Raw genomic sequence first — 24,627 nt, forward strand, 5'->3', positions numbered from 1 at the left:
TGCACGCACGCACACATGCACAAACACTATTTCTGGCTACTTTCGGCGTGGAGGAGGTGTGCACGGCTTCCCATTGGCTGCAGGAGCTTTCTGCAGCCAATGGGAAGCCGGCCAGCGTTGCGGAAGGCGGTCCCTGCTCTGTTCCACGCTGGTTTAGCGTGGCTCATGGGAGCCAACTGAGCGGGTGGCAAGCGTCCATGGGCTGGTTAAACGACCCCCATGGGCCGCTTGTGGCCCATGGGCTTTAGGTTGCCTACCCTTGCTTTAGTGTTATGAGTCCAGTATTATGGAATACTCTGCCAACAGGGATTGAGCAGGAACCTTCTGTTCGAACTTTTAAACACCTGCTGAAAACTTACATTCTTTCTGTCCTATCCAGGCAAATAAGACTATACCTTTCCATAAAACTTAGCTGATTTCTGGTTTTAACTTTATAAATATATATATATTTGCATTGCATTATATATAATTTTTGTAAACCATACTGATATTCTCTATTAATAGTGTTACCTAAACATTTTTATAAAAAATAAAAAGGAAAGATAGTGGAACTTCCCTTAATATGAAGCAATATTCAGCTTTTAGCCTTAGTTGGAAATTTCCAAAGAAAAATGAGCATAGAACAGTGCTGGGGAACCTCAGACCCAGGTGCGTGGGTGAATCTGGCCCCTGGAATTTGCTCAAGGCCACACCCCTACTAGTCTAGTCCTGCTTCATAGCCTTCTTGAATGTTTTTGCCTGACTGGAATGTGTCCTTGAATTGCCCTTGGATTAAATCAGCGAGAGGGTTGGAGCTACCCATGGCATCCCATGCTATTGACTAATTACATTGGCTATTTTTTATTCTGCCCTGCCTTGCAGGCTTTGGTAATGATTCTTGTAAATATTCTGAACTGGAATGTTCACCCTAAAGCTTCTAATAGCTGCTTAACTTTAGCCACTGAAACTGATCTCAAATAAGAGTCTTTGCAGCTCTTCATGGGGGCAGTGATGGTATACAGGCTTTGGCTAGCCATCAGGCAAAAGAGATGTTATAGTGGAATCCTTGAAAAGATTTAACTTCCTTTGCAAATTTACTGCACATGGAAGCTTAGCCCCTTGACACACCAACAGCCCTTGAGTATACATCATAGATCTTTTTGGGGTGGTGCTGGTGAATGATGAATGTCCTTGTTCTTTGTATTTGTAGTTATTCTAAGTCCCTTCGGATTAAATGGTACACTCACTGGACAGTCGTTCAAGTTGTCTGATTCAGCTACGAAAAAACTGATTGGGGAATGGAAACAGTTCTATCCTATCACATCCAACCTGAAGGAGGGATTGGAGGAAAAGCAAGAAGAAATGGATTGGGAGGATGACTCTCTCGCTGCTGTGGAAGTCCTTGTTGGTACGAAAGCTTTTTAAATCCCTAAACCAGTGGTGGGAGGGACTGTAGCCCTCCAGATACTGTTGGATTCCCAGCTCCCATCAGCCTCAACCAGCGTAGCCATTGGTGAAGAGTTGTCTAGTCCAGCAACACCTGGAGGGTCACAAGTCCCTCACCTGCCTCCAACAAATGAAATTGCTTTATTTAATTACTATTTTTGAAGTTCCTAATGCAGCTCTCCGCTCTCTGATAAATGTCTTGTCACCAGACAGTCAAGATGGTCTTCACTTGTGAAAACTTACTTAGTTCATATGTAGTGTGGATTTAGTAGTAACAATCCCCCCCCCCCCAATTCTTATTGGTCACCTTTGTGTAAATTGGAACAGACACTAGGGGTTGGAGATGTAAAAAAAAAAAAAAAGGGCTGTTGCCTTGTTTAAAACAAACATTCTTTTAATCAGACTATGTCTTTAAATCAACTAAATGATTCTATAAGTGTTGCAGTGTTATTAAAAATATTGCTGATGAGCTATCTTTATCAGGAATGGGACAGGAGAGCACCAATTTAGGAGCTGTTAATTGCCTGTTTTAAAAAAGGTCTTGCTGCTAAAGTTAAAATTGGTGACTCCTGTTTCTTCCTTCTAAGCAAGAGCTAGGCACAATGGTAATGTCTAATAAATAATTGTCATAGTTCTGATATCCCACTGGCTTTTGTTTAAATGGGAACTAGTATAGTTTGAGATAATCGTGAGGTTAAGAGGATTCAAAAGCTTTGCTGAAAAACTGAACACTAAAACTATGAGCAAGTTATTACACAGAATGTCAAGGTAAACTAGAGCAAATGGAGGGAAAGAAAGTGTAAAAACAACAAACACCAAGAGCATGGATTGTAGTGGGGGCACAAGATGTCAGACAGATCTGATCATGGAACATTTTAAAACAAAGGAAACAGTTTGTGTTTGGTAATGCAAAGGGAAAGGAAGGCTTAGAGGAAGGTAGGTGCATCATTCATACACCCACACCCACATCTCTATATATTTGGTGCCCACCAAAGTTTCTATAATCTCTGACCATTGGCCATGGGGCTGGTGGGAGCTGGGAGTCCTACAAGGCTATAATACATTGGCTACCCAAGTCTTCTTGCATAGCAGTCACCCATTGTGCTGGTCACTATATCTCTTGGCCTGATAAACTTCACAATGTCATTACAAGGCAAATTGATGGATGAGAACCATGTGTACTATCTTGAGGTTATTAGATGAAGGAAAGGGAAATATTGTAAGCAGTCGTAAGAAATTGTGCTTCTTTTAGCATTAAGGTTAGTTGCCAAAATTTACAAAACTGACCTCCTAGAGTGAAAACAATTGAGAATTCGATTTGCTTTAAGAGTGTCAGAGGAATTATAAGTCACAATGAAGCGTATGTCTTTATTTAACTTTAAAAAGAAGAAGAATGGCGGTAGGATGGATTGAAATTTAAAGCATTTTCACTGAGAAGAGTGGCACTATTATAAGACAAACTAGAGTAGGATTTATGAGGAAGATGACAAGGAGTCTTACTGCTTTTAGTGGAGAAAAAGAAAAGGTAGATAAATTATATTGCATCACTGACAAGTAACATGCTTTTAGCCCAGCACTGGGCAGAAGAATAATTGAGGCATGGGCAAAATGATTGGGGCCATCAAGGATTTATATGCAACAGCGGAAATAGTTTCAGATTTCATAGTTGAAGAGAACCGTAAGCCATGTGTTACAGGGCTTAGTGGAGATGCTAGTAATTTTCTGAGTCATTCATTGGGATGTTTGTGAAAGGGGAGATGTTGGCAATTTTCAGGTTATATTAAACAGTTTTCCTGCAGCTTGTCATAAACCAGGGGTGGGCCACTTGCACCCCACCTAATTTTCATGAGGCTCTCAACCTAATTTCAAAAGCCTTCTGCAGGCTCTTGGTTCAGATATTGGCCAAGAGCAATCTGTTCTCTCCTCTCCTCCCAGCCCTACTCCCAAATCTGCCCGTTGAAGCCATTGGGGTGAGGAGGAAGACAAGGAAGGCAGTTGCAGAGGTTGTGGGGGGGGGGGGGATAGAAAATGGGATGTTCTTTCCCATTCTTGGCCCTGGCCACATCCACTGCTAACACTCCCTGACAGATTTGCCCCTTAAGGAATGCTGACCCTCTTGTAAACAGTTACTTACTGCATCATATGTTATTATTAATAAGCAGTTGCTGAAATTGATACTGCTTAGTGTAGTGGAGTGTGGTAGCTTTCAAACTTTGCTAAAGAGCCCCCATATGTGATGTAAAAAAAACTGCACATTTTCAAAAATTCTGGGTCAAGTCCCAAGTGCAGTTAGTTCACTCTCCAGGCTTGTTTGGCCCTTCTTTCGCTCTGCTTGAACCAAGAATATACTCCAAACTCTCTCCTGCAGCTGCCTTTCAGAGAAGCTACTTCTGGGTTTCATTGATGAGAGGATCAGTCATGATGTAAACCACTTGTGTAGTGGGAAGACCTTTTCTCTGCCAGGAAACTCATTGGGTGATGCTGATCCAATTTGTGGCCGTTCAACCCAACCTCTCTCGCATATGAGGATAAAATGAGGGTGGAGAATTCAAATTGTCTGCCTGTCAGATTTTTTGTTTGTTTGTTTGTTTCAAGCAAGGCTTAAAAAGCAGTGTTACAGTCGGTAGTGATGTACTTTGTGCCTGGGTTGGACTGTGTAATAAACTTTTTTTGTTTATTTATTTTTAGCTGGTGTACGGATGGTCTACCCGGCATGCTTTGTTTTAGTTCCTCAGACAGACATTCCTGTTCCTAGCACTGCTGGGTCAAGCAACTGCTTGGGTGTCCATCAAGTGCCTGCTTCCACAAGAGATCCTGCCATGTCCTCGGTCACTCTGACTCCACCTACGTCCCCAGAAGAGGTTCAAACAGGTATAGTAAAACTCCTTCCCCATCCACCAGCTTTGTCATACTTAAAATCTACAAAGCGGAGGTACTGTTTTGACATGTTCTCCCTGCCCAGATGGCCTCTCATCAGCATGACATAAAGCATGAGCAGGCAAACTAAGGCCCGGGGGTCGGATCCGGCCCAATTGCCTTCTAAATCCAGCCTGCGGACAGTCTGGGAATCAGCGTGTTTTTACATGAGTAGAATGTGTCCTTTTATTTAAAATGCATCTCTGAGTTATTTGTGGGGCATAGGAATTCGTTCATTTTTATTTTTATTTTTCAAAATATAGTCTGGCCCCCCACAAGGTCTGAGGGACAGTGGACCGGCCCCCTGCTGAAAAAGTTTGCTGACCCCTGACATAAATTAATGGTTAATACCATGATTATTTTTTGACGTTTATATCCTGCCTTTCTTCCATCATGGAACCAAAGGGGCAGGTCTGCTCATCTTGAGCAAGGTGTGCTTTCAAACCCCTACCCTTAGACAATGAAATCCAAAGGATACCTTCTGAGTGCATGCTGCTGTCCATTCTCAGTCCCTGGTGCTTTGATGAGGTTTTCCATGGTAAATTGGAGAGTAGAAAGCAGGAATGTGCGGGAGAGGTAGATGAGATTGCACACCATGCAATCTGTCATGATAAAAACTACAGACTTCTGAGCACAAGTGACTGTAGGTTTGACCATTCACGGTGGGTGTGCATGCTTCAAAACTGGATAGAACCTAGTTACTGTCTCTTACTTTTGTTCCATACTTTGAAACTTGTGTTTGTTCAGTATACTTCAAAATACTTCAGTATTTGAAGTATTACTTCAATTTTTTTCTATTTTTAACTATATTGCATGATCTTATGTTTTTATTGCCATAAAATTCTTTGAGAGAGAGATGAATGAAACTGTTGTTGTTTAGTCGTCTTAGTTGTGTTCGACTCTCCGTGACCCCACGAACCAAAGCATGCCTTGGAAACTCTCACTTTCTTCTCAAAGCTTCTCCTTTTTTATGCCCATGGAGTTTTCTTGGCAAAATACTGGAGTGGTTTGCCAGTTCCTTCTCCAGGTGGATCACATTTAGTCTAAACTCTCGGCTATGACCTGTCTGTCTTGGGTGGCCCTGCACGGCATAGCTCAGAGCTTTTTGGAGTTATTCAAGCTCCTTCGCCATGACACGGCAGTGATCCATGAAGGGGATGAATGAAATAGTGGTATACAAACAAACAAATAACTTGAGCATAATTTGTGTAATGCTCTGTAATTTGTATATGAGAAATAGACAGAGCCTAATTTAATGTGACACTTTTAGTGCCTTTTTATCTGCTATGTCCTAGAGTAAGTAATTCAAATGAAGACAGTGTTGTTGTTGTTTAAAAAAACAACTATTTGGTGCCTACAAAATGCTGTGGCTGCCTCTGCTTTTGCGCTCTGATTTTTTTTTTAAGCAGATAGGATGGATAAAGTCTTACAGTCTAGTTAACTCTTGTGTTGCCTTCCCTCTTTCTCTTCAGTTGATACTCGTTCAGCCCAGAAGTGGGTGAAGCTCCCTTCTATTTCTGACATATTCAGCTCCGAAAGCATTAGTCACCATGGGGGCAAAATCCCTCGGAAGCTGGCCAATCAAGTGGTTGACAGAGTCTGGCAAGAATGCAATATGAACAGAGCGCTGACCAAGTATGTATGAGGTTTTTGTGTGCATATGGAGACATTGTAAAATCTGTACTTAAAAGTGGAACACAGTTGCTTTCAAATGAGTTCAACCAAAGCTGCACGTGTTCCTTAATTGCTTGGTACATTTTAGTGTTTTTAATTTGTTGCTCACCCAAGTCTGAAGACATCAGAGGCATGTAAAGGAGATGGATGGGGATGTGTAAAACACTTTTATCGATTGCTGTATTGGCCAGCTTTCTCTCCCTTCCCATCTCTCCCTTGGCTATGACCCAAGAAAGTGCCACCTCCCATCCTAGAGAAACTAATGTATGTTCCCTAACCTATACTTCCTTTACCCTTCTATCCTAGAAGAAAGTGTGTCAACTTGCTACTCACTAGTAAGAAACTACTTATGCCCTGGGCAGCAACATGTTTGGAAACTCTCTGTCCAGAGAGTTTTACCCTGAATCTATCTTTGCCCAGCCTATCTCCTCAATTTCCTTCTCCAAATAGCAGGCACACTCTAGATAAATTAATTTATTCCAGCATTTTTAGGAATAATATTTGATCAAGGCACTAAGAAAGAATACTTCCTTGCTTTCCCCCCTCCATGCTGCCAGGTTAGTCTATTGGATTTGGACTTTGTGTCCTAGCTTAGGAGTTAGATTGGGAAGACTAGGCAGCAAGTGGGAGCAATAGGAAAGCCAGAACAGGTGGTGTATTTAGGTTTTTATTTTATTTTATTTTATTTTTTAAAGCTATTTTTATTAAAGCTTGAGCAGCAAACAAAGACAAAACAATATACAAAAGTCAACATCAAATGCCAAGCAGATAACAGGGTGTATTTAGTGGGCAGATAAATCACTCTTTAATGAGAACTGGCAGGCTCTTGGGAAAGGGAGAGAGGAAGATAATGGCCTGTAATGAAGGCTGTTTTCTTTGTATCTGGAGCAGCAGCAAACCTGCACACATGGTGTGGGGACCTGTGGAAGGAGCCATTTCTCTGTCGAGATTCCTAGTTCTAGGTGGTGCAGTTAAGCTGTTAAGCTGTGCAGTTAAGCCATTCCCTTGCTGGAATTTGGATCAGCATTTTGGTTTCCAGCATTGGCCACCCAGATGCTTTGGGGTACGCACAAGGAAGGTCTTATGGTAGTGGTTGCCCTTCCTTATCTAGAAGTCAAAAGCAGATTGCCTTTCAATGTGGGAGACTCCATTTAGCTGCCGTGGGCTAACGATTGCTGATAGGCCTACCCCCTTTCTGCTAATCTAATATTGCACAAAGTTGTGGGTATTGCCACACATCTTGTGGCACTGCATTTCTTAAGTTCGTTATGCATAGTGTTAAAAGCTCCTTCTTTTTTCTTTCTTTTTTGTAAATCCTGAAGCAGCTGCCAGTCAACCTCATTTGTGTGAGACTTATATGAGAGGGAGGGAAACTTCACGTGAATCATAATTTTATAGATAGCTATGAAGTCCCCCTCATAGTCACACTTTTTCCTAATTAGTTAGTGTCAACATTAAAAACTGAAACAATATATAGAAATGGCCCTCTCAATTGTAGCAGTTTAAATACAGTCCAGTGGACGCTCGGGTTGCGAACGTGATCCGTGCAGGAGGCCATTTTGCAACCCGCAGCGTTTGCAACCTGCAGCGCCGCATCTGCGCACGTGTGGGTCGTGATTTAGCACTTTTGCACATGCGCAAAGCGTGATTTAGCCCTTCTGTGCATGCGCAAGCGCCGAAACCCGAAAGTAATCTGTTCCGGTACTTCCGGGTTCGGTGCAGTGTGCAACCCAAAATCGCGCAGACTGAAGTGTCTGTAACCCAAGGTATGACTCTACTATATTGGATTGATATGGTAAATGTTGTCTGCGTTTCCCTGAAAGTTTTCATCTGTGTGTGTACACACACACGTTGTAAGTCCACAAAAGGTACTAACTTGAAAGGTATTTTGCTGCCTGGCAAAACACATGTTGTTGTTGTTTAGTCGTTTAGTCGTGTCCGACTCTTCGTGACCCCATGGACCAGAGCACGCCAGGCACTCCTGTCTTCCACTGCCTCCCGCAGTTTGGTCAAACTCATGCTGGTAGCTTTGAGAACACTGTCCAACCATCTCGTCCTCTGTCGTTCCCTTCTCCTTGTGCCCTCCATCTTTCCCAGCATCAGGGTCTTTTCCAGGGAGTCTTCTCTTCTCATGAGGTGGCCAAAATCTTGGAGCCTCAGTTTCAGGATCTGTCCTTCCAGTGAGCACTCAGGGCTGATTTCCTTCAGAATGGAGAGGTTTGAGCTTCTTGCAGTCCATGGGACTCTCAAGAGTCTCCTCCAGCACCATAATTCAAAAGCATCAATTCTTTGGCGATCAGCCTTCTTTATGATCCAGCTCTCACTTCCATACATCACTACTGGGAAAGCAAAACACATACCTGTTAGTCATTTGTGGTACAACATCAGTTTCAAAGAGAGAAAAATCCAGCTTGTCCAAATATGATTCTTTCTAGACACAGGTGAACCAGGAAAGTATATAGATTCAGTAATTATATGATCCACCACAGATTCATGTTTTCTCCACAATTTTCATCAGTTTACTTAAAAGAAGAATTTCTCTCCCAAATGCAATGCAGGAGGAAGTATTCTGCTACATCAAATGGCGTATGTGAAGATGAGACAGTTGACAAAATGTCATTTTGGGAGTTTGTTGAAGCCACGCAGAGGACAAATTGCACTTGCTCAAGGTAAAGCTTGCAGAACATTCAGTTGTAGAGTGTAAAACTATGCAGGAATCTTTCAGGATCCATTTTATAAAAATTATAAAACAGTAAGAAGGTAACATGCTGGTCAATACGGTAAGCTAACAGACTAGGTGCTCTTTGGAACTTTATTTTATTTAGTGCATTGGTCTTTAACTGGTGAGCTGGGATCCACTAACAGGGTTTTGAACTAAGATGAGGCACAACAGCACTACCACCATACAAATATATGGTAAAAAGATAGAAAGAAATTGTTCTCCAAATGCATTAAAGATGGATTAAATGCACTGGATTAAAGATGGGTCTTGGGTCTAAAAGAGTTGAAGATGACTGATTTAGTGGATTTGTAGCCTGCTTTTTGACTGCAAGTCAAAAGGGTAATGGGTATATTAAATGGGCAATGGGTACATTAAAAACCATATGCTTAAGACAGGAAATCTAGCCCAGCTAGACCAAGCAATGGGTAGCTGGTGTTTTCTCTGACTGCTTGTCTTTCCTTCTTTTGGGACTTTCCCTGAGGGCAGTTGGTAATAGGTGGGCCAGAGGACAGTCTAGGTCAGGCATAGGCAAACTCGGCCCTCCAGATGTTTTGGGACTACAACTCCCATTATCCCTAGCTAACAGGACCAGTGGTCAGGGATGATGAGTATTGTAGTCCCAACACATCTGGAGTGCCGAGTTTGCCTATGCCTGGTCTAGGTGGAACAGCAGTAGCATCTTGATATGTTATCCTGCCTCCTTCTCTGTCCTCTCTTTTTACTTGGTTGTAAATGCTTCATTAAGGCATATACATTTGCCATTAGCTGTAGGAGGAATGTGTTCCCCTGTGGCAACATAATGCTTAACCATTATTAAGCATTGCATCTGAATGCCTAAACCACAGTTAAGGACTGATGGAAATCAGGATGGGAAGCCACAGTTGGAAGTGGGTTTGCAAACAATGACTTCCGCTAACTGTGGGTAAGCATCGCGTGTGCACTGAGAAAACTGTGGTTAAGGTAGTTTTGACGCCTCTTCATGCCCTCTGCTACTAAGGTGACTAGTTGGTGTCTCCGTGTTCATAAGCTGCAAAGGTAAGACTTAACTCACTGAGCTAAACCACAAAGCAGTATAGTAATCATGGACAAGTGTTACGTCTGCATATCAACATATTTAGCTGAATTCACTTTTGTGTAATGGTTGCCGAAATGTGAAATGCTATTGGCAGTTAACAGTACAGATGATTCCCACCCCAATTCTCTCTCCTGTCCCTCTTTAGGTACAAAAGTCTCAAGCCAAGACTTGCAATTCAGCAGGGGCCAGTGCCGCCTGTGGGCCAGCAACAGCAAGCAGCTCCAAAGCACAAGGCAAATGAGAAGCAAGAGAAAGGAGATAAGCCCCAGAAACGTCCTTTGACCCCATTTCACCATCGTGTTTCCATCACTGATGACATTGCCATGGAGGCGGACTCGGCCAATCAGAGGCTTGTGATTACCACGTCTGATAACCAAGTGAGGTTTTCAAATCTCAGAACTAATGATGTAGCAAAGACTCCTCAGATGCATGGCACTGAAATGGCAAATTCTCCCCAGCCACCTCCCCTTAGTCCTCACCCGTGTGATGTTGCTGATGAAGGGGCAACTAAAACTCCTTCCACTCCCCAGAGCCAGCATTTCTATCAGATGCCAACTCCAGATCCTTTAGTTCCTTCAAAAACAATGGAAGACAGGATAGAGGGCTTGTCTCAGACTTTCCCAGCTCAATTCCCAGAAGTTATAGAGCCCACAATGTATGTTGGTGCAGCGGTGAACTTGGAAGAAGAAGATGCAGATTCCACGTGGAAGTATTACAAGGTTCCAAAGAAAAAGGACGTGAATTTCTTGCCACCACAGCTCCCAAGTGAAAAGTTCAAGGATGACCCTATGGGATTTGCAGGGTCAGACAACTTACCTTCAGCTACAGAGTAAGCATACCTTATGTTTTAACTTCTAAAAGCAGAATTTGCATCTAATCCAAAAACCTTTTAGTTCTTATGAGAAGATAATTTTGTTTTCCTTTGTATTATCATGGTTCAGAAAGAGCGGAACTTGTGTTTCTGCTGTGGGCATTTCAATTGTGAATGTCCAGGATAAAAATGCAGAAGTTTTCACTCAATTGTGTATATGTATGAGTACTAGAAAATTCAGATTCTCATTCAGAGTGTGAGAGGTCCTGTATTCAAATCCTAGAGGGATTGGATGATTGTACCATTTGAATTTGGTGGGAGGGGGCACAGCATGGGGCTGGAGTATGTGCTTTGCATGCAGAAGTTCATAGGTTTTATTCCCTGGCATTTCCAAGTTCAAAGGATCTCAAGTAACAAGTGCTGGGAAAGAAATCTGAGACCATGAAAGTTACTGCTTGTCAAAAGATAATACTGGGCTAGATGGCTTAAATTATATGTTCAACTAATTTTTGCAGTTTTCCCCTGCTTGGAGATTTTTATTCTCTTTATAAAAAGCCACTTGAGTGATAGCCCATGTCTGCTATAGAGCCAACCTGGTCCAAGAACTCCACTGATGCTATTAAGATTTGGAAGGTTTTGTATTTCCTTCAGAGAGGACTATGTAACTAGGAGTGTGTCAAATTCTTGAAAGTGGACCTACCATTTAATTGAATACCTCTCGGTGTTCCCTGCTAAAAGAGCTATTATTTATAAATGAAATACCAGTTTTAAAATGCAGCTTATGCTGTGGACTTAAAACCACAAAATATTTGAATTGGTCTGCCTTTGTTTCCCTTGTTCTCTGTGGCTGATGAATCTCCTTTATGTGTTATGAATAAAAAGCTCTGTTTCAGCTAGATGATTTATCATAGTTTCCATTCTAGATTTTTGTTTTCACTTCAGTCAAAAGCAAAATCCCTTTGTGGGTTTCCCAGCTTCTAAGCTTGCAACTAACTCTGCAATACATTGGAATCTGTGGAATGAAAAGGGAAATCATGTCCTCTGATTTTTAAAGGGAACATGACTGAAGTTAACTTCTTTTTGAGCTTTCTCACTTATCTCTTGCCCCATGTCTGTTGGATCTGTTGGAGAGTGTTTTCTTTGATATCAGAGTATCAGCAAGATTTATATCTTGTCCTATCCTGTGTGCTCAGAGCAGCTAACCTGAATTTGAAATGATAGAAATGGCTCCTTAATTGACTTGTAATAAAAACTAATCACAGAAATGGAACCTGGAAAGGGGAGTGGAAAAAGAAGGGGGTGGGGTGGGGGTGCAGTCTTAAGACTTGGCTTTGAAAGACCAACTTTCAAAGCTGCTTTTATAAAGTGTCTGTGTGAGGAATCATTTTTGAATGGGGTTGGGTTGCAGGAGGGATGGTTCTGTGCTGTTCTGGTGTCTTTGTTTGGCTCTCCTCTAGCCCCTGCTCACAGGGCAGTTGCTCAACATCACCACTTCTTACCTTTCACAGTTGGAACCAGAGCTCTGTGGCCTGTGCAAAGATGGCACCTTTCACTTGCCCTTATCTCTTGTCACTTTTTGACTCCCTTCTCACCTTATGTTTGCTTAATGAGGGCTTGCTTCTTATAAACATTCTTAAATGAGGCAGTGGTGCTATAGAAAGGCTTTCTCACAAATCCCAAAGTCTCCATTGAACATGGGCCTCCCTTACAAAGTTGTGACCTGGTACCCAGAAATTCAGAAGTCCCCACTTGTCCGTTGAGTGATTTTTGTGCCACTGGGGTTCCTCCTGCTTCTCTTAATCAGTGCAGCAGCATATGGTTCTGGTGGGGGCAACTGAAATGACAACTGGTGCTGCTATAAGGGTAAGTAGTCTTTGCCAGTGGGCCAGAGAGTGAATGTTTACATCTTTTTCTCTCTCTCAGTCTTGACACACAGTTTTCGGGGCAGTGAAGGGGGAAATGGCAAGTGCTGTGCAGCATGTGCTCCTTTCGGGGGGCTCAGTTCAGTAGATGCTAGGCCAGGGGTCAGCAACCTTTTTCAGCTCTGGGCCAGTCCACCGTCCCTCAGACCTTGTGGGGGGCCAGACTATATTTTGAAAAAAATATGAACAAATTCCTATACCCCACAAATAACCCAGACATGCATTTTAAATAAAAGCACACATTCTGCTCATGTAAAAACACCAGGCAGGCCCCACAAATAACCCAGAGATGCATTTTAAATAAAAGGACACATTCTACTCACGTAAAAGCACGCTGATTCCTGGACCGTCTGCAGGCTGTATTGAGAAGGCGATAGGGCCGGATCCAGCCCACTGGCCTTAGGTTGCCTACCCCTGTGCTAGGCTTTGTCACATAAAACATGGTAGCAAACCTTGGGTTTATCCCTAAAAGTACATTGGCTATAGCTACCTACTGAAACTTGGCACAGTAATGAGTTTATCTGCTTGAGACAAGTGCTTATCAACTCATGTTTGTCCACACTTTTGAAGTTTTCAAGTATGTGCTTCAAACATCTTAGTTGTATACTTGTAAACATCACTGCCCAACGTCCTATGAGTGCTAGTTAAGTGGCAGTAGGGAGAGTTTTTTGAGGGGTCGCATTCTGGTTCCTGTATGTCTAGAAGGGTATCCTTTCTTTCTTTTTTGTTTTTCCGTTGTGCAAAGGCTTCATAGCAATCTTTTTTGTAATTCATCCTCCTTGCTAACCAACAGTGAACTTAATTGTCCTTGATTACTGCTGAATCTCAAAAGAGCTGTTATGTTCCTGAAATAATCCTGGCATAAGGAACTTGCAACTAGTGTGTCTGAAGTATTCTAAGACAATCATAGGAGATGTGTACAGCTGCTGTTGAGACATTAAAATAGAGGGAGATGAAAGGGGCACAAAGCTGGATTGTCTCTGAATGAGCTAATGAAAATAAAGGCAGAGCCCACCTGTAATTGTTGGATTTGAGTGGGCATTTAAATCTAGAACTAGAAGTTTGAAAATATGTTCATTGATTTTATCCTGAGACTGGAAGCAGCCCACCAACACTTAATAGTTCCTTTCCCCTCCATATTGGTAGAGGAAAAATTAGTAAGCTTCTCATTTATTTTTTATATATTAAATTTGTATACCTCCCTTAATCCATAGATCTCAAGGTGGTGCTCAACATAAAAATACAAGATAAAAAACACAAAATACGTAATAAAAACAAAAAGTCCCACACAAACCAATAAGCTCTACAGTTTTGTAAAAGCTGAGTGTGCTGCTTGCAACTGTCGCTCATCCTTTGTGCATCAGCTGTTAGCTGCTTGGTAACATTTTCAAACTCTGAATAATATTCAGCTGTTCTTTTGCTCTTGTTCAAGGGTAAGGAAACATGCATTTCCTTTTCGATCTCATTTTGGTTTAGTTTGTGAGCTTATTCTGAAGGCAGGTGCCAATTTAACAAAACAATGCTGTCAGCAGGTTTCCTGTGCTGTCGTCTTTCCAAATAGTTGTTTTGCTTCTGGACAAGATAGTTTTTAAAAATAGAAATAAATCTGAATAGTGCCTTACAAATGGTATTCTGAGTAACTTTGTTTAGTTGTTCATGAATGAGAAAATCAGTAAAATAGTCTGTTACTGTTCTTTCCCTCTTGAGTATATTCTGTGGCCTGATCTCTGCACAAGAAATGGCTCAGGATCAGGGTATCGAAAGAATTGCCTCCTACTTTATGAGCCTTCCACACAGCTCAGATCAGGGGAAGAGGCATAGCTCAGTGGCAGGCCATCTGCATTGCATGCAGAAGGTTCCAGGTTTGATCTCTGGTGTCCAAGTAGGACTGGGAAAAGCTCCTGCTGGAGACCTAGAAGAGTCACTGCCTAACTATATATAGGCAGTGCTGAGCTGCCAATGGTCTGTTTTTGGTATGTCCTATATTCCTGTCTGGGCAGAAGATGTTTCATGTCTCACTGCTCCCTGAAGTACAGTTGGTGGGAATACACATGACAGGACCTTGTCTGTTGCCTCACCTAGGTTGTAGAACATCTTGCCTTGGGAAATCCATTTTGTTCCCTCCTGGTAGCAGTTTGCTTGAAGCTGATGGTTCTGAGCCAGCAGGCCTTTGACGTACTGCTTATTTGAATTAGATATTGCTTTTTCTCCTCTCCACTGTGAAGTCTTGTTATCTGCAGCCCGTTAAGTATTTTTTTACTGTTGCAAATTCCAGTGTTCATAGACTTTTTAAATATATGTAAGCCACCTTGGCTGTCTCTATTTGGGGCAGAGATGCAGGATATAAATATATATAGAATAACAGTGAAGGCCAGCATCCCTGCAACAGCAAACAACTTGACATGGGAAGGTAAAAAATATTGAAATCGCTGGTGTGTGGTGTTGCCAAGGGTCATGAGAGCATCCCAGCTGCTTCCAGATAGAAATGCCAGCTGTCTTCAATGCTCAGTTGCAGCCAGTTCGTTGCCTACCTGAGAAGCGGTTTAGGAAAAGACCTACTACAGGACTTGATCAAATGTGTCTCTGTGGCCAGGGAGGGCAGGCTGAAGCTCCTGTTGGTTGGAAAATCCACTGTGCAAAGCTATTCTCAAGTTACTTGAGGCCTGGGAAGAGCATGCTCCAAATGGTCATGCTTGAAACAGATTGATTATATTTTCATCTACTACAGTAGTTTGAGGATGTGTAAAGCACTGAAAAGTGTGTTCTTATTTTCACTTCCTGGGCTTGAGGTTGTTTATCTCTTTTAACGTGCCTGTGGCCTAGTTCTCACAGTAGTGGTAAACCTTTGTCTGCTGTAGCATTGCAAGTCTGCAGGTGGGGGCTTGCATGACTGAGTATAGAGGAACATTCACTCATGGAGGCCCCCACCTGCAGCCCAGACAGAGGGTTACCACCACCATGAGAAACAGGCTTAGTTTGCAGAGAATCCTCTGGTTCTTTTGAAGCTCTTGCTCAGCAGCTTGCTTTTCTGGAGGGCCATTTTGAGGTGGCAGGGGAGGCAATGGGCCAGCACTTCAACCACCCTCCTCCTGTTCTGGTGTGCAGGTTGGGTCAACTGACCTGGTGCCTTTCCCTCCACACCTCCTTTGCCTCTCGCTCTGCAATGGGAGAACCTGGTTTGCAGCTCTTAGGAGAAGATTTGGCCTGGGCCCCCTGGGTGCTGACCCATATATTAGACCTTGGGTTCCAGTTCAATCTGCTGACAGCCTTTCAGTTCAGAGACTACTTCTTATAAGACTCTTGCAAGTACTTTCATAAAGCAACAGTGCTTTTTAAAATTATTATTTGCCTGCTAGATGCCTGCATTAGCCAGTTATGGCTTAACTGAACTACCTATTGTAAAGGTTCTTTGTCTGAATAGCCTCCTGGTATGCCCCACAGAGGAACTTACAGTCTTCAAATAAAAACATCGTGAAGGTCCCAGGCCACAGAGAGGTTAGGCTGGCCTCAACTAGAGCCAGGGCTTTTTCGGCTGCGGCTCCAACCTGGTGGAACGCTCTGTCACAGGAGACAAGGGCCCTGCAGGACTTGACATCTTTCCGCAGGGCCTGCAAGACAGAGCTGTTCCACCAGGCCTTTGGTCAGGGCGCAGCCTGACTCCCTCCTTTGGCAATCTTTACAAAACTTTAGTTTATGGTTGCCATCAATTTTGATTGTAATTAACTTTTATAATGTTTTTATAATGTTGCACTGTTTTAGTGTTGTTAGCCGCCCTGTGCCTGGCTTCGGCTGGGGAGGGCGGGATATAAATAAAATTTATTATTATTATTATTATTATTATTATTATTATTATTATTATTATTATTCCAGTGGTCTTACTGGCTATAAGCGACTGCAAAACTTTGAGCCTTTAAAAAAAAAAAAAGGTTTGCTAATGTGTTTCTAAATGTATACCACTGGTTATTATTCAGATTGCAAATGTTTATTTGTTTATTTATTTTTTATTAAAATTTTTATTACATTTTCAGTTTACAGAAAAGAAAAAAAAAGGACAAACCAGAAAAAAGAGAAAAAGAAAAACAATCCAACTTTCCAAATACATTTTTAGGTTACTAACTGGACTTCCCCACATCTCCCTCACCCTGCGTTCTTTACAATAAACATATCAGCAAATTGTTACCTTGTTTCGTATCTTATTTATATCTTTCAGAGTGTTTTACTTCTAAATTTAAAGTACCTTTTGTCAAATATTTATACCTTAAGATAATACATAAAATAACTTTAAATTTCAACTTTTTCTTACTTATAACTTAACTTTCTATTTTCCTAATCTAATTGCAGGAGCTAAAATTTCCAAGTCATGCAGATTCTTAACATTCATACAACTTATAATGTTTTTGTAAATAGTCCTTAAATTTCTTCCAGTCCTCTTCCATTGTCTCTTCTCCCAGATCTCGGATTCTGCCAGTCATTTCAGCCAGTTCCATATAGTCCATCAACTGCGTCTGCCACTCTTCCAGCGTGGGAAGGTCTTGTATCTTCCAATATTTTGCAATGAGTATTCTTGCTGCTGTAGTTGCATACATAAAAAAAGTTCTATCCTTCTTTAACACCTTTTGGTCCACAATGCCCAGGAGGAAGGCCTCTGGTTTCTTAGGGAAGGTGTATCTAAACACCTTTTTTAACTCATTATAGATCATTTCCCAGAAGGCCTTCACTTTTGGACAAGTCCACCAAAGATGAAAGAATGTCCCTTCAGCCTCCTTACATTTCCAACATTTATTATCAGACCGATGATATATTTTTGCAAGTTTGACTGGGGTCATGTACCACCTATATATCATTTTCATAATATTTTCCTTCAGGGCATTACATGCCGTGAATTTCATTCCAGTGGTCCATAACCTTTCCCAGTCTTCTAACATAATGTTGTACCCAATATCCTGAGCCCATTTTATCATGGCTGATTTGACTATCTCATCCTGGGTGTTCCATTTAAGCAGCAAGTTATACATTCTCGAAAGCGCCTTGGTCTTAGGTTCTAACAGTTCTGTCTCTAATTTCGATTTTTCCACCTGGAATCCTATTTTTTTGTCTGACTTAAAAACCTCTTGAATTTGAGCATAATGAAACCAGTCTTGCACCCTATTCTTTAATTTTTCAAAGCTCTGCAGCCTCCAATTATCTCCAATTTTTTCTATTATTTCCCAGTATTTCGGCCATCCGGCCTCCATATTGGGTTTTTTTCGAACCTTGGCCTCCGCTGGTGATAACCACCTCGGGGTCTTACCTTCCAATAAGTCTTTGTATTTTGTCCAGACCATAAATATAGATTTCCTGACAATATGGTTTTTAAACATTTTATGAACCTTTACCTTATCGTACCACAAATATGCATGCCATCCAAAAACATTATTATACCCTTCCAGATCTAGGACGTCAGTGTTCTCAAGGAGTAACCAATCTTTCATCCAGCAGAAAGCCGCAGCTTCATAATATAACCTTAAATCTGGCAGGGCAAATCCCCCTCTCTCTTTTGCATCCGTTAATATTTTAAATTTTATTCGGGGCTTTTTGCCCTGCCAGACAAACCTAGAAATATCTTTCTGCCACTTCCCAAAACACTCCACTCTGTCCACGATCTGTAGGGTCTGAAACAAAAATAACATCTTCGGCAATACATTCATCTTTATAGCTGCAATTCGACCCAACAAGGAAAGTTTCAATCTTGACCAGATCTCTAAATCTTTCTTAATTTCTGACCAGCATTTTTCATAATTATCTTTAAATAGATTCAAATTTTTGGCAGACAAGTTTACCCCTAGGTATTTTACCTTTTTAACAACATTTAACTCTGTCTCTTTCTGAAACCCATCTATTTCCAAAGGTGTCAGATTTTTCTCCAAAACCTTGGTTTTTTGCTTGTTCAGTTTGAACCCCGCTACCCGACCAAATTCATAAATTAATTCTAACACTCTCTTCGTACTAGATTCTGGCTCCTGTAATGTTAAAACCAAATCATCTGCAAAAGCTTTCAATTTAAATTGTTTCACTCCGACCTGTATTCCTTGTACCAACTGGTCTTCCCTAATCATGTTCAAAAACACCTCCAGAACAGAAATAAATAACAGAGGGGATAGGGGGCAACCTTGTCGTGTTCCTTTTTCAATTTTAAATTCTTCTGTCACCACATTGTTTACTATCAGTTTAGCTTTCTGCTCTGAATATATTGCCTCTATTCCATTTTCAAACCCCCGTCCCACTCCCATCCCTTCCAAATTTTTCTTCATAAACCTCCAAGAAATGTTATCAAAGGCCTTCTCCGCATCAACAAAAATTAACACTGATTTTGTATTAATGTTGGTTTGCAAAAGTTCCAAAATATCAATAATATTCCTAGTATTATCAGACAAATGTCTTCCTGGGAGAAAGCCTGCCTGGTCCTTGTGAATTACTTCATTTAATACTTTTTTAAATCTACTTGCCAAAATATCTGCAAAAATTTTGTAATCCACATTTAGGAGTGAGATGGGACGGTAGTTCTTAAGTTGAGTCTTTTCAGTTTCCACTTTAGGGATCAATGTGATGAAGGCTTCTTTCCACGATTCCGGTGCCTTCTTCCCCTCCAAAATCTGATTGCATACCTCCATTAATGGTTGTATCAAATAATCTTTCAATATCTTATAATACTTGGAGGTAAGCCCATCCGGACCTGGAGATTTGCCTAGTTGCATATTCTGGATGGCACCCTCTATTTCTTGTTGTGTTATTTTATGATTCAGGATTGTTCTCTTTTCCTGGGCAAGTTTTGGTAAACCATTTGTTTTCAAAAATTGGTCTATCTCCTTCTCCTCTTGTGGCCCTTGAGTATAGAGCTTTTTGAAATATCTCTGGAAACACTTCCTAATTTCTTCGGGTTTCTGGATCTCTTTCCCTTCAATCTCTAGATTGGTGACTGTATTCAATTTTTGTCTCTTTTTCAACTGCCATGCTAATAGTTTCCCACACTTGTTAGCTGATTCAAATGATCTTTGTTTCATTTGTTTAATTTTCCACTCAACTTCTTGATTTATCAATTTCGCGTACTGTGCTTGGTAAAATTTAATTTCTCTCAAGATCTCCTTCGATTTTGGCTTAGATCTCAACTTTTTCTCTCCATCTCTTATCTTCTCTAAAATCTTATCTTTTTTCCCATTCCAGATTCTTTTCTTTATCGTGTTCTGTTGTATCAGAAACCCTCTCATAACTGCTTTGCTTGCATCCCAGATTGTTCTCCTTTCCACCGTAGTATTCAAATTTATTTCAAAATAATTTTTCAAGGTTTTTTGGGCCTTCTTCACAATCTCCTGAACTCTTAATAGGGTGTCATTCATTTTCCATCTAAAGGAGCCGATTGGAGTAAGTCTTAATTCCATTTTCATAGCGTTATGGTCGGAGCAAGTTTTTGGGCCAGATTGCAAATGTTTAACCCAAGGATGGGTTGACTTCACTTGCTGTGTTTAAATTTTATGAAACCCCATTCAGCTGCTCAAGCTCCTCAAATGTAAAAAACACTCAAGAGGAAGTGAAGATGTGCTGTCAAGACCTGCCCCATTGCTGTGGAATCACTACACAAGTGCTTCCCGAACTTCGTCCTCTCTCTGACCACTTGAAATTTGCTGGTTGTCTTGGCAGGCCACTTAGCTGTTTTTCCATCGGTTATAACAATTGCAATGTGCTGTGATAGATGCTCTATATTTTTAATTGTATTTTTTACTGTTTCCTTTGTTTGTTACATTGTATTTTATTGCATTACAATTTGTACTCCATATAATTCAAATTGCAACACAGAAACATAAAGCGTAAGAAATAAAAGCAGCAGTAAAAACACAGTTAAAAAATAAAATGAATATTTAATGCGGGCTTGCCTCGAACCACCTGAATGAAGCTTTGGTGGTCCACTGAGCTCAGTTTGGGAACCTCAGCTCTACAGAATGAAACCCTTCATGAGTTTGAGGATGACAGTCTGAAGCAGAGAGTCTCTTCTGCGCACGGAGGCCTGCCTGTGCATTTTAAACCCTAAGGAGATTGAATAGATTGAATGGAGACGATCACAGTTAAGGCATGGTCCCAGTGCATGATCTGAAGACACCTGATGCAGCCAGCTAACTGAAGCTAATAAATCTATGTCTGATCTTCATAACTGCCTTGCTAGATCAGATCAAGTTTCCCTAACTCCTGCAAAGTTTCCCTAACTCCTGCAAACTTTACAGAGAGTCCCAGCTGATCTAGTAGAAGCTGGTCAGTGGTCCCCCAGGATACCACAGTCTCTCCTGCTCTAGTCTAAACCATCCATTATCTACAACTGTACTGCTTTATGTTCCTTTGAAGCATATTTCTCTGGTCTTGGTGCACAAAAGGCCTTCATTGCAGAGAATAATGTGAATTCTGGGCAGTGAGAGAAGTGGTTTATGCTTCATTCATTAGCAAAATATGAATTTTAAGAGAAGAAATCCCTCCTGGAATAATGTCCAGAATAAAATTATGGCATAAGCTTTTGTGAGCTAAAGGCTCTTCAGTCATGTATCTGATTGTATATTATTTTAACTGATTTTAATACAGTATTTTTATGTTGTTCAAACTCACCCAGGGACCTTGTGGTGAAAGGCATGTAAGAAAATAATAATAATAATAATAATAATAATAATAATAATAATAATAAAAACTGTACTGTACCAGTATGACAGTTACTGAAGTGCTAATTAGTTTGATACTGATAAACATAAGCAAAAGCTGAGATGTGAATAGTGCTGTTCTTTTTAAAGACCTCATTGTAAAGTGCTGGGAAAGAAGAGCTGACATAAGCCATGTACTAATTAGGAATGGACATAAAGACTTTTAAAATACCAAATTGATAATAACTCATATGAAAAACTCAGGAAGAAGAAATCCATTGTTGTCTAGAGTAGTTGTGGGACTCTAGTGAAATTTATAATTTTGTGTGCGCAGGGCGGGGGGTGGATTCCACTATGTGTGTGGTGTTGGGGGAAAGCTTGTAAGGTATGGTGCTTAAATGTGTTAGAGTTGGACAGCAGACAGCTGAGCTCCCTGCACAGCCATGAAACTCACTGGGTGATCTTTGCTTTGGTTGAACTGTGCTGACCAGCCCACCTCTCCCAGGGTAATAAATGCTGTCTTGAGCACATTGGAGGAAAGATGGGTTACAATTTGAGAAGCAATTAAAGGTTTTAATCACTGGAAGAGTTTTGGCATATGGTTTCTATTCATTGTAACCTCGTCTTTTTCCTGTGTACAGGTTAATGGTGCAATGTAGAAAACCTTTAAAAGTCTCTGATGAACTGGTGCAGCAGTACCAGAGCAAGAACCAGTATCTAGCAGCAATAGCAGCTGACCAGGAACCTGAAATGGATCCGTATGCATTTGTTGATGGAGATGAAGAATTCCCTTTTCCTGATAAAAAGGACAGGCAGAACAGTGAGCGAGAAGCTGGGAAAAAGCACAAGGTGAGTGAAAAGGTCTGGGTGAAGCCCAGCACAGGGAATGAGGGACCAGGAGCATATGCAGAAACAGTAAGTGAGGAGCACACATGAGCCAAGAGGATGTAGAGCCTTGCAACTAGTTCTGTGACCCCAAAGGGATTGCAGAGTGATAGAATTGTAGAGTTGGAAGGTACCCCGAGGGTCATATAGCCCAACCCCTGCACTGCAGAAATCTCAGCTAAAGCATCCATGTGTATCTTTGTGTTTCTCAAAAAGCAGTCTCAGTGCCTTGCCCCATGCCATACGGTCACCTGTTTATGATAAATGATGGGGCATAGGGAAGAAGAAGAGGAGTTTGGATTTGATATCCCGCTTTGTCACTACCCGAAGGTGTCTCAAAGCAGCTAACGTTCTCCTTTCCCTTCCTCCCCCACAACAAACACTCTGTGAGGTGAGTGGGGCTGAGAGTCTTCAAAGAAGTGTGACTAGCCCAAGGTCACCCAGCAGCTGCATGTGGGGGAGCGGAGACGCGAACCCGGTTCACCAGATTGTGAGTCCACCGCTCTTAACCACTATGCCACACTGGCTCTGGTAGCAAGTGATGGGGAAGAACTTTGCCCGAGAGCAAGTGCCTGTAGGAGTAAACAATACCAGGCAGAAGGCACAACTAGTACTCTTTTATCTGAAAGGCTCTTGGACTTCTACTTGAAGAGCTACTGCCAGTTGAAATTTTCACTAACCTGGTGCCTTTGAACTGTTTTGGACAACAATTCCCATTGGCCCCCGACTGGCACATCTGAAAGGTGCCTGGTTGGTGAAAACTGCCTGACTGTATAAGGCAGCTTTATATGTTAAATAACTCATGTGGTGCAGTCACATACTCATGCGGCCTGCTGCCTCCTTTTGTTGTTTGCAGGCTGAAGATGGGACACCTAATGTTGGAGAGGATGCAATGTCACTTTTTAGCCCCTCTGTCAAACAAGGTAACACTGCTGTTTTGAAACACATGCTGTTCATTTTAAAAACTGGATAGAACAACAAGTATGCATTAGTTTATTTGATGGTAAAGGTAAAGGGACCCCTGACCTTAGGTCCATTCACAAACGACTCCGGGGTTGCGGCGCTCATCTCGCTTTATTGGCCAAGGGAGCCGGCATACAGCTTCCGGGTCATGTGGCCAGCATGACTAAGCAGCTTCTGGCGAACCAGAGCAGCGCACGGAAACGCCGTTTACCTTCCTGCCGGAGTGGTACCTATTTATCTACTTGCACTTTGATGTGCTTTCGAACTGCTAGGTGGGCAGGAGCAGGGACTGAGCAATGAAAGCTCACCCCATTGCGGGGATTTGAACCGCCGACCTTCTGATCGGCAAGTCCTAGACTCTGTGGTTTAACCCACAGCTCCACCCGCGTCCCTCTATTTTATAGTAGGTTCTGTAATTAAACTATATCTTCTAAACTGCTAGAGCAGAGTCCATTGGTGAGCCTTTGATCTCTCTCCTTTCAGCAATAGATGCCCAGCGTATTCCCCCTCACAATCGCACGGCGTCAACTAGTTTGTTTCATGAAAATGACCTGGTTGTCTCTTACACTGACCTTGACAATCTCTTCAACTCTGATGAAGATGAGCTAACAGTAAGTGGCTTGATAAGATATGTTTCATAGCTTCATATTGTTGTGGGGGTCAAGAAGCACCACATGACAGCGAAGGCAGTGTAGAACTAAAAACAAGAAAAAACTGAACCAGTTTTCCTATTTGCAGTTTCTGAGCCATTCTGATAACTCTCCAATTGAACTGGATCTGTTTGTATAATCTTAAGCCTTGCCCTATAACTGTTGTCTGTAAAGTGAGTTATGCGTTTTGGGGTTATTTGTTGACTTGAATGTGCAAAGCAGCTGAAGCAGAGTCAGTACCTTAGTAAGGAAACTGCTCAAATAGTATAGATTGAAGGAGGCAGTTTGCATAATAAGTCTTAGCCGAGAGTTGCTGAATGACAGACATGCATTGTGCAAATGGGCTCTTGCTTCACACTTCATCTTTATCAGCCTCCTAAGTGAGGTCAGTGAGGCTGCTGACGGAAACAGCTTGCTTAGATGATCCATTGCCTGGATGATATGGGGCCCAGAGTTGCGTAGGAAAGTCTTCTAAATAAGTGCAATGTTTGTTTCTGTGTGCAACATTTCCTCAAATTTCAGTGGCTATGTTGAAATTTTAACTTAAATCCCCCTCTTTTTAACTCTGCAAATAATGTTTATCCTGCAGCATGATTTGGAGCAGATTCTGTTTATTTACTTGGCTGTTTGGTTGTAAAATTTGTCAACCTTGTTGTTATTGTCTAGTGCTGTGATTTGATGTTTAAAGTTGCTTCGCATATACATTTTCTGGAAAAGTGAATTAAAATGGCTGGCATCCTAAAAGGTAATTTAGGCAAACCCAAGGGCTTGAGCAGGCATTGTGAGCTTTTTGCCTGCTTTGAATCACAGGGCACATCCAATATAAGCTGCTTTTGAAACTCCTGCCTGTTTCTGAATTTACCCATGACATGGCACGGTTTTTAAAGTTGCAAAGTCATTGCTATTGATGAAGCTGTGCAAGCCCTTATT

The 24,627-nt window shown here is 41.6% G+C and overlaps 1 protein-coding gene across 1 annotated transcript in view; it reads left to right on the forward strand.

Moving 5' to 3' along the window:
• MED13 (mediator complex subunit 13) overlaps positions 1-24,627 on the forward strand; it is a 109,897-nt gene that overhangs the window by 56,521 nt on the left and 28,749 nt on the right. Inside the window, exons 5-12 of the mRNA XM_079955362.1 lie at positions 1,190-1,387; positions 4,114-4,296; positions 5,814-5,976; positions 8,574-8,684; positions 9,958-10,641; positions 21,841-22,048; positions 22,941-23,007; positions 23,531-23,658. Of these exons, the coding sequence (XP_079811488.1) occupies positions 1,190-1,387; positions 4,114-4,296; positions 5,814-5,976; positions 8,574-8,684; positions 9,958-10,641; positions 21,841-22,048; positions 22,941-23,007; positions 23,531-23,658 (1,742 nt within the window). The remainder of the gene's footprint in view (positions 1-1,189; positions 1,388-4,113; positions 4,297-5,813; positions 5,977-8,573; positions 8,685-9,957; positions 10,642-21,840; positions 22,049-22,940; positions 23,008-23,530; positions 23,659-24,627) is intronic.

This window comes from Podarcis cretensis (genome assembly GCF_951804945.1).
Source record: "Podarcis cretensis genome assembly, chromosome: 15".
In the NCBI taxonomy this organism is placed as follows: Eukaryota; Metazoa; Chordata; class Lepidosauria; order Squamata; family Lacertidae; genus Podarcis; species Podarcis cretensis.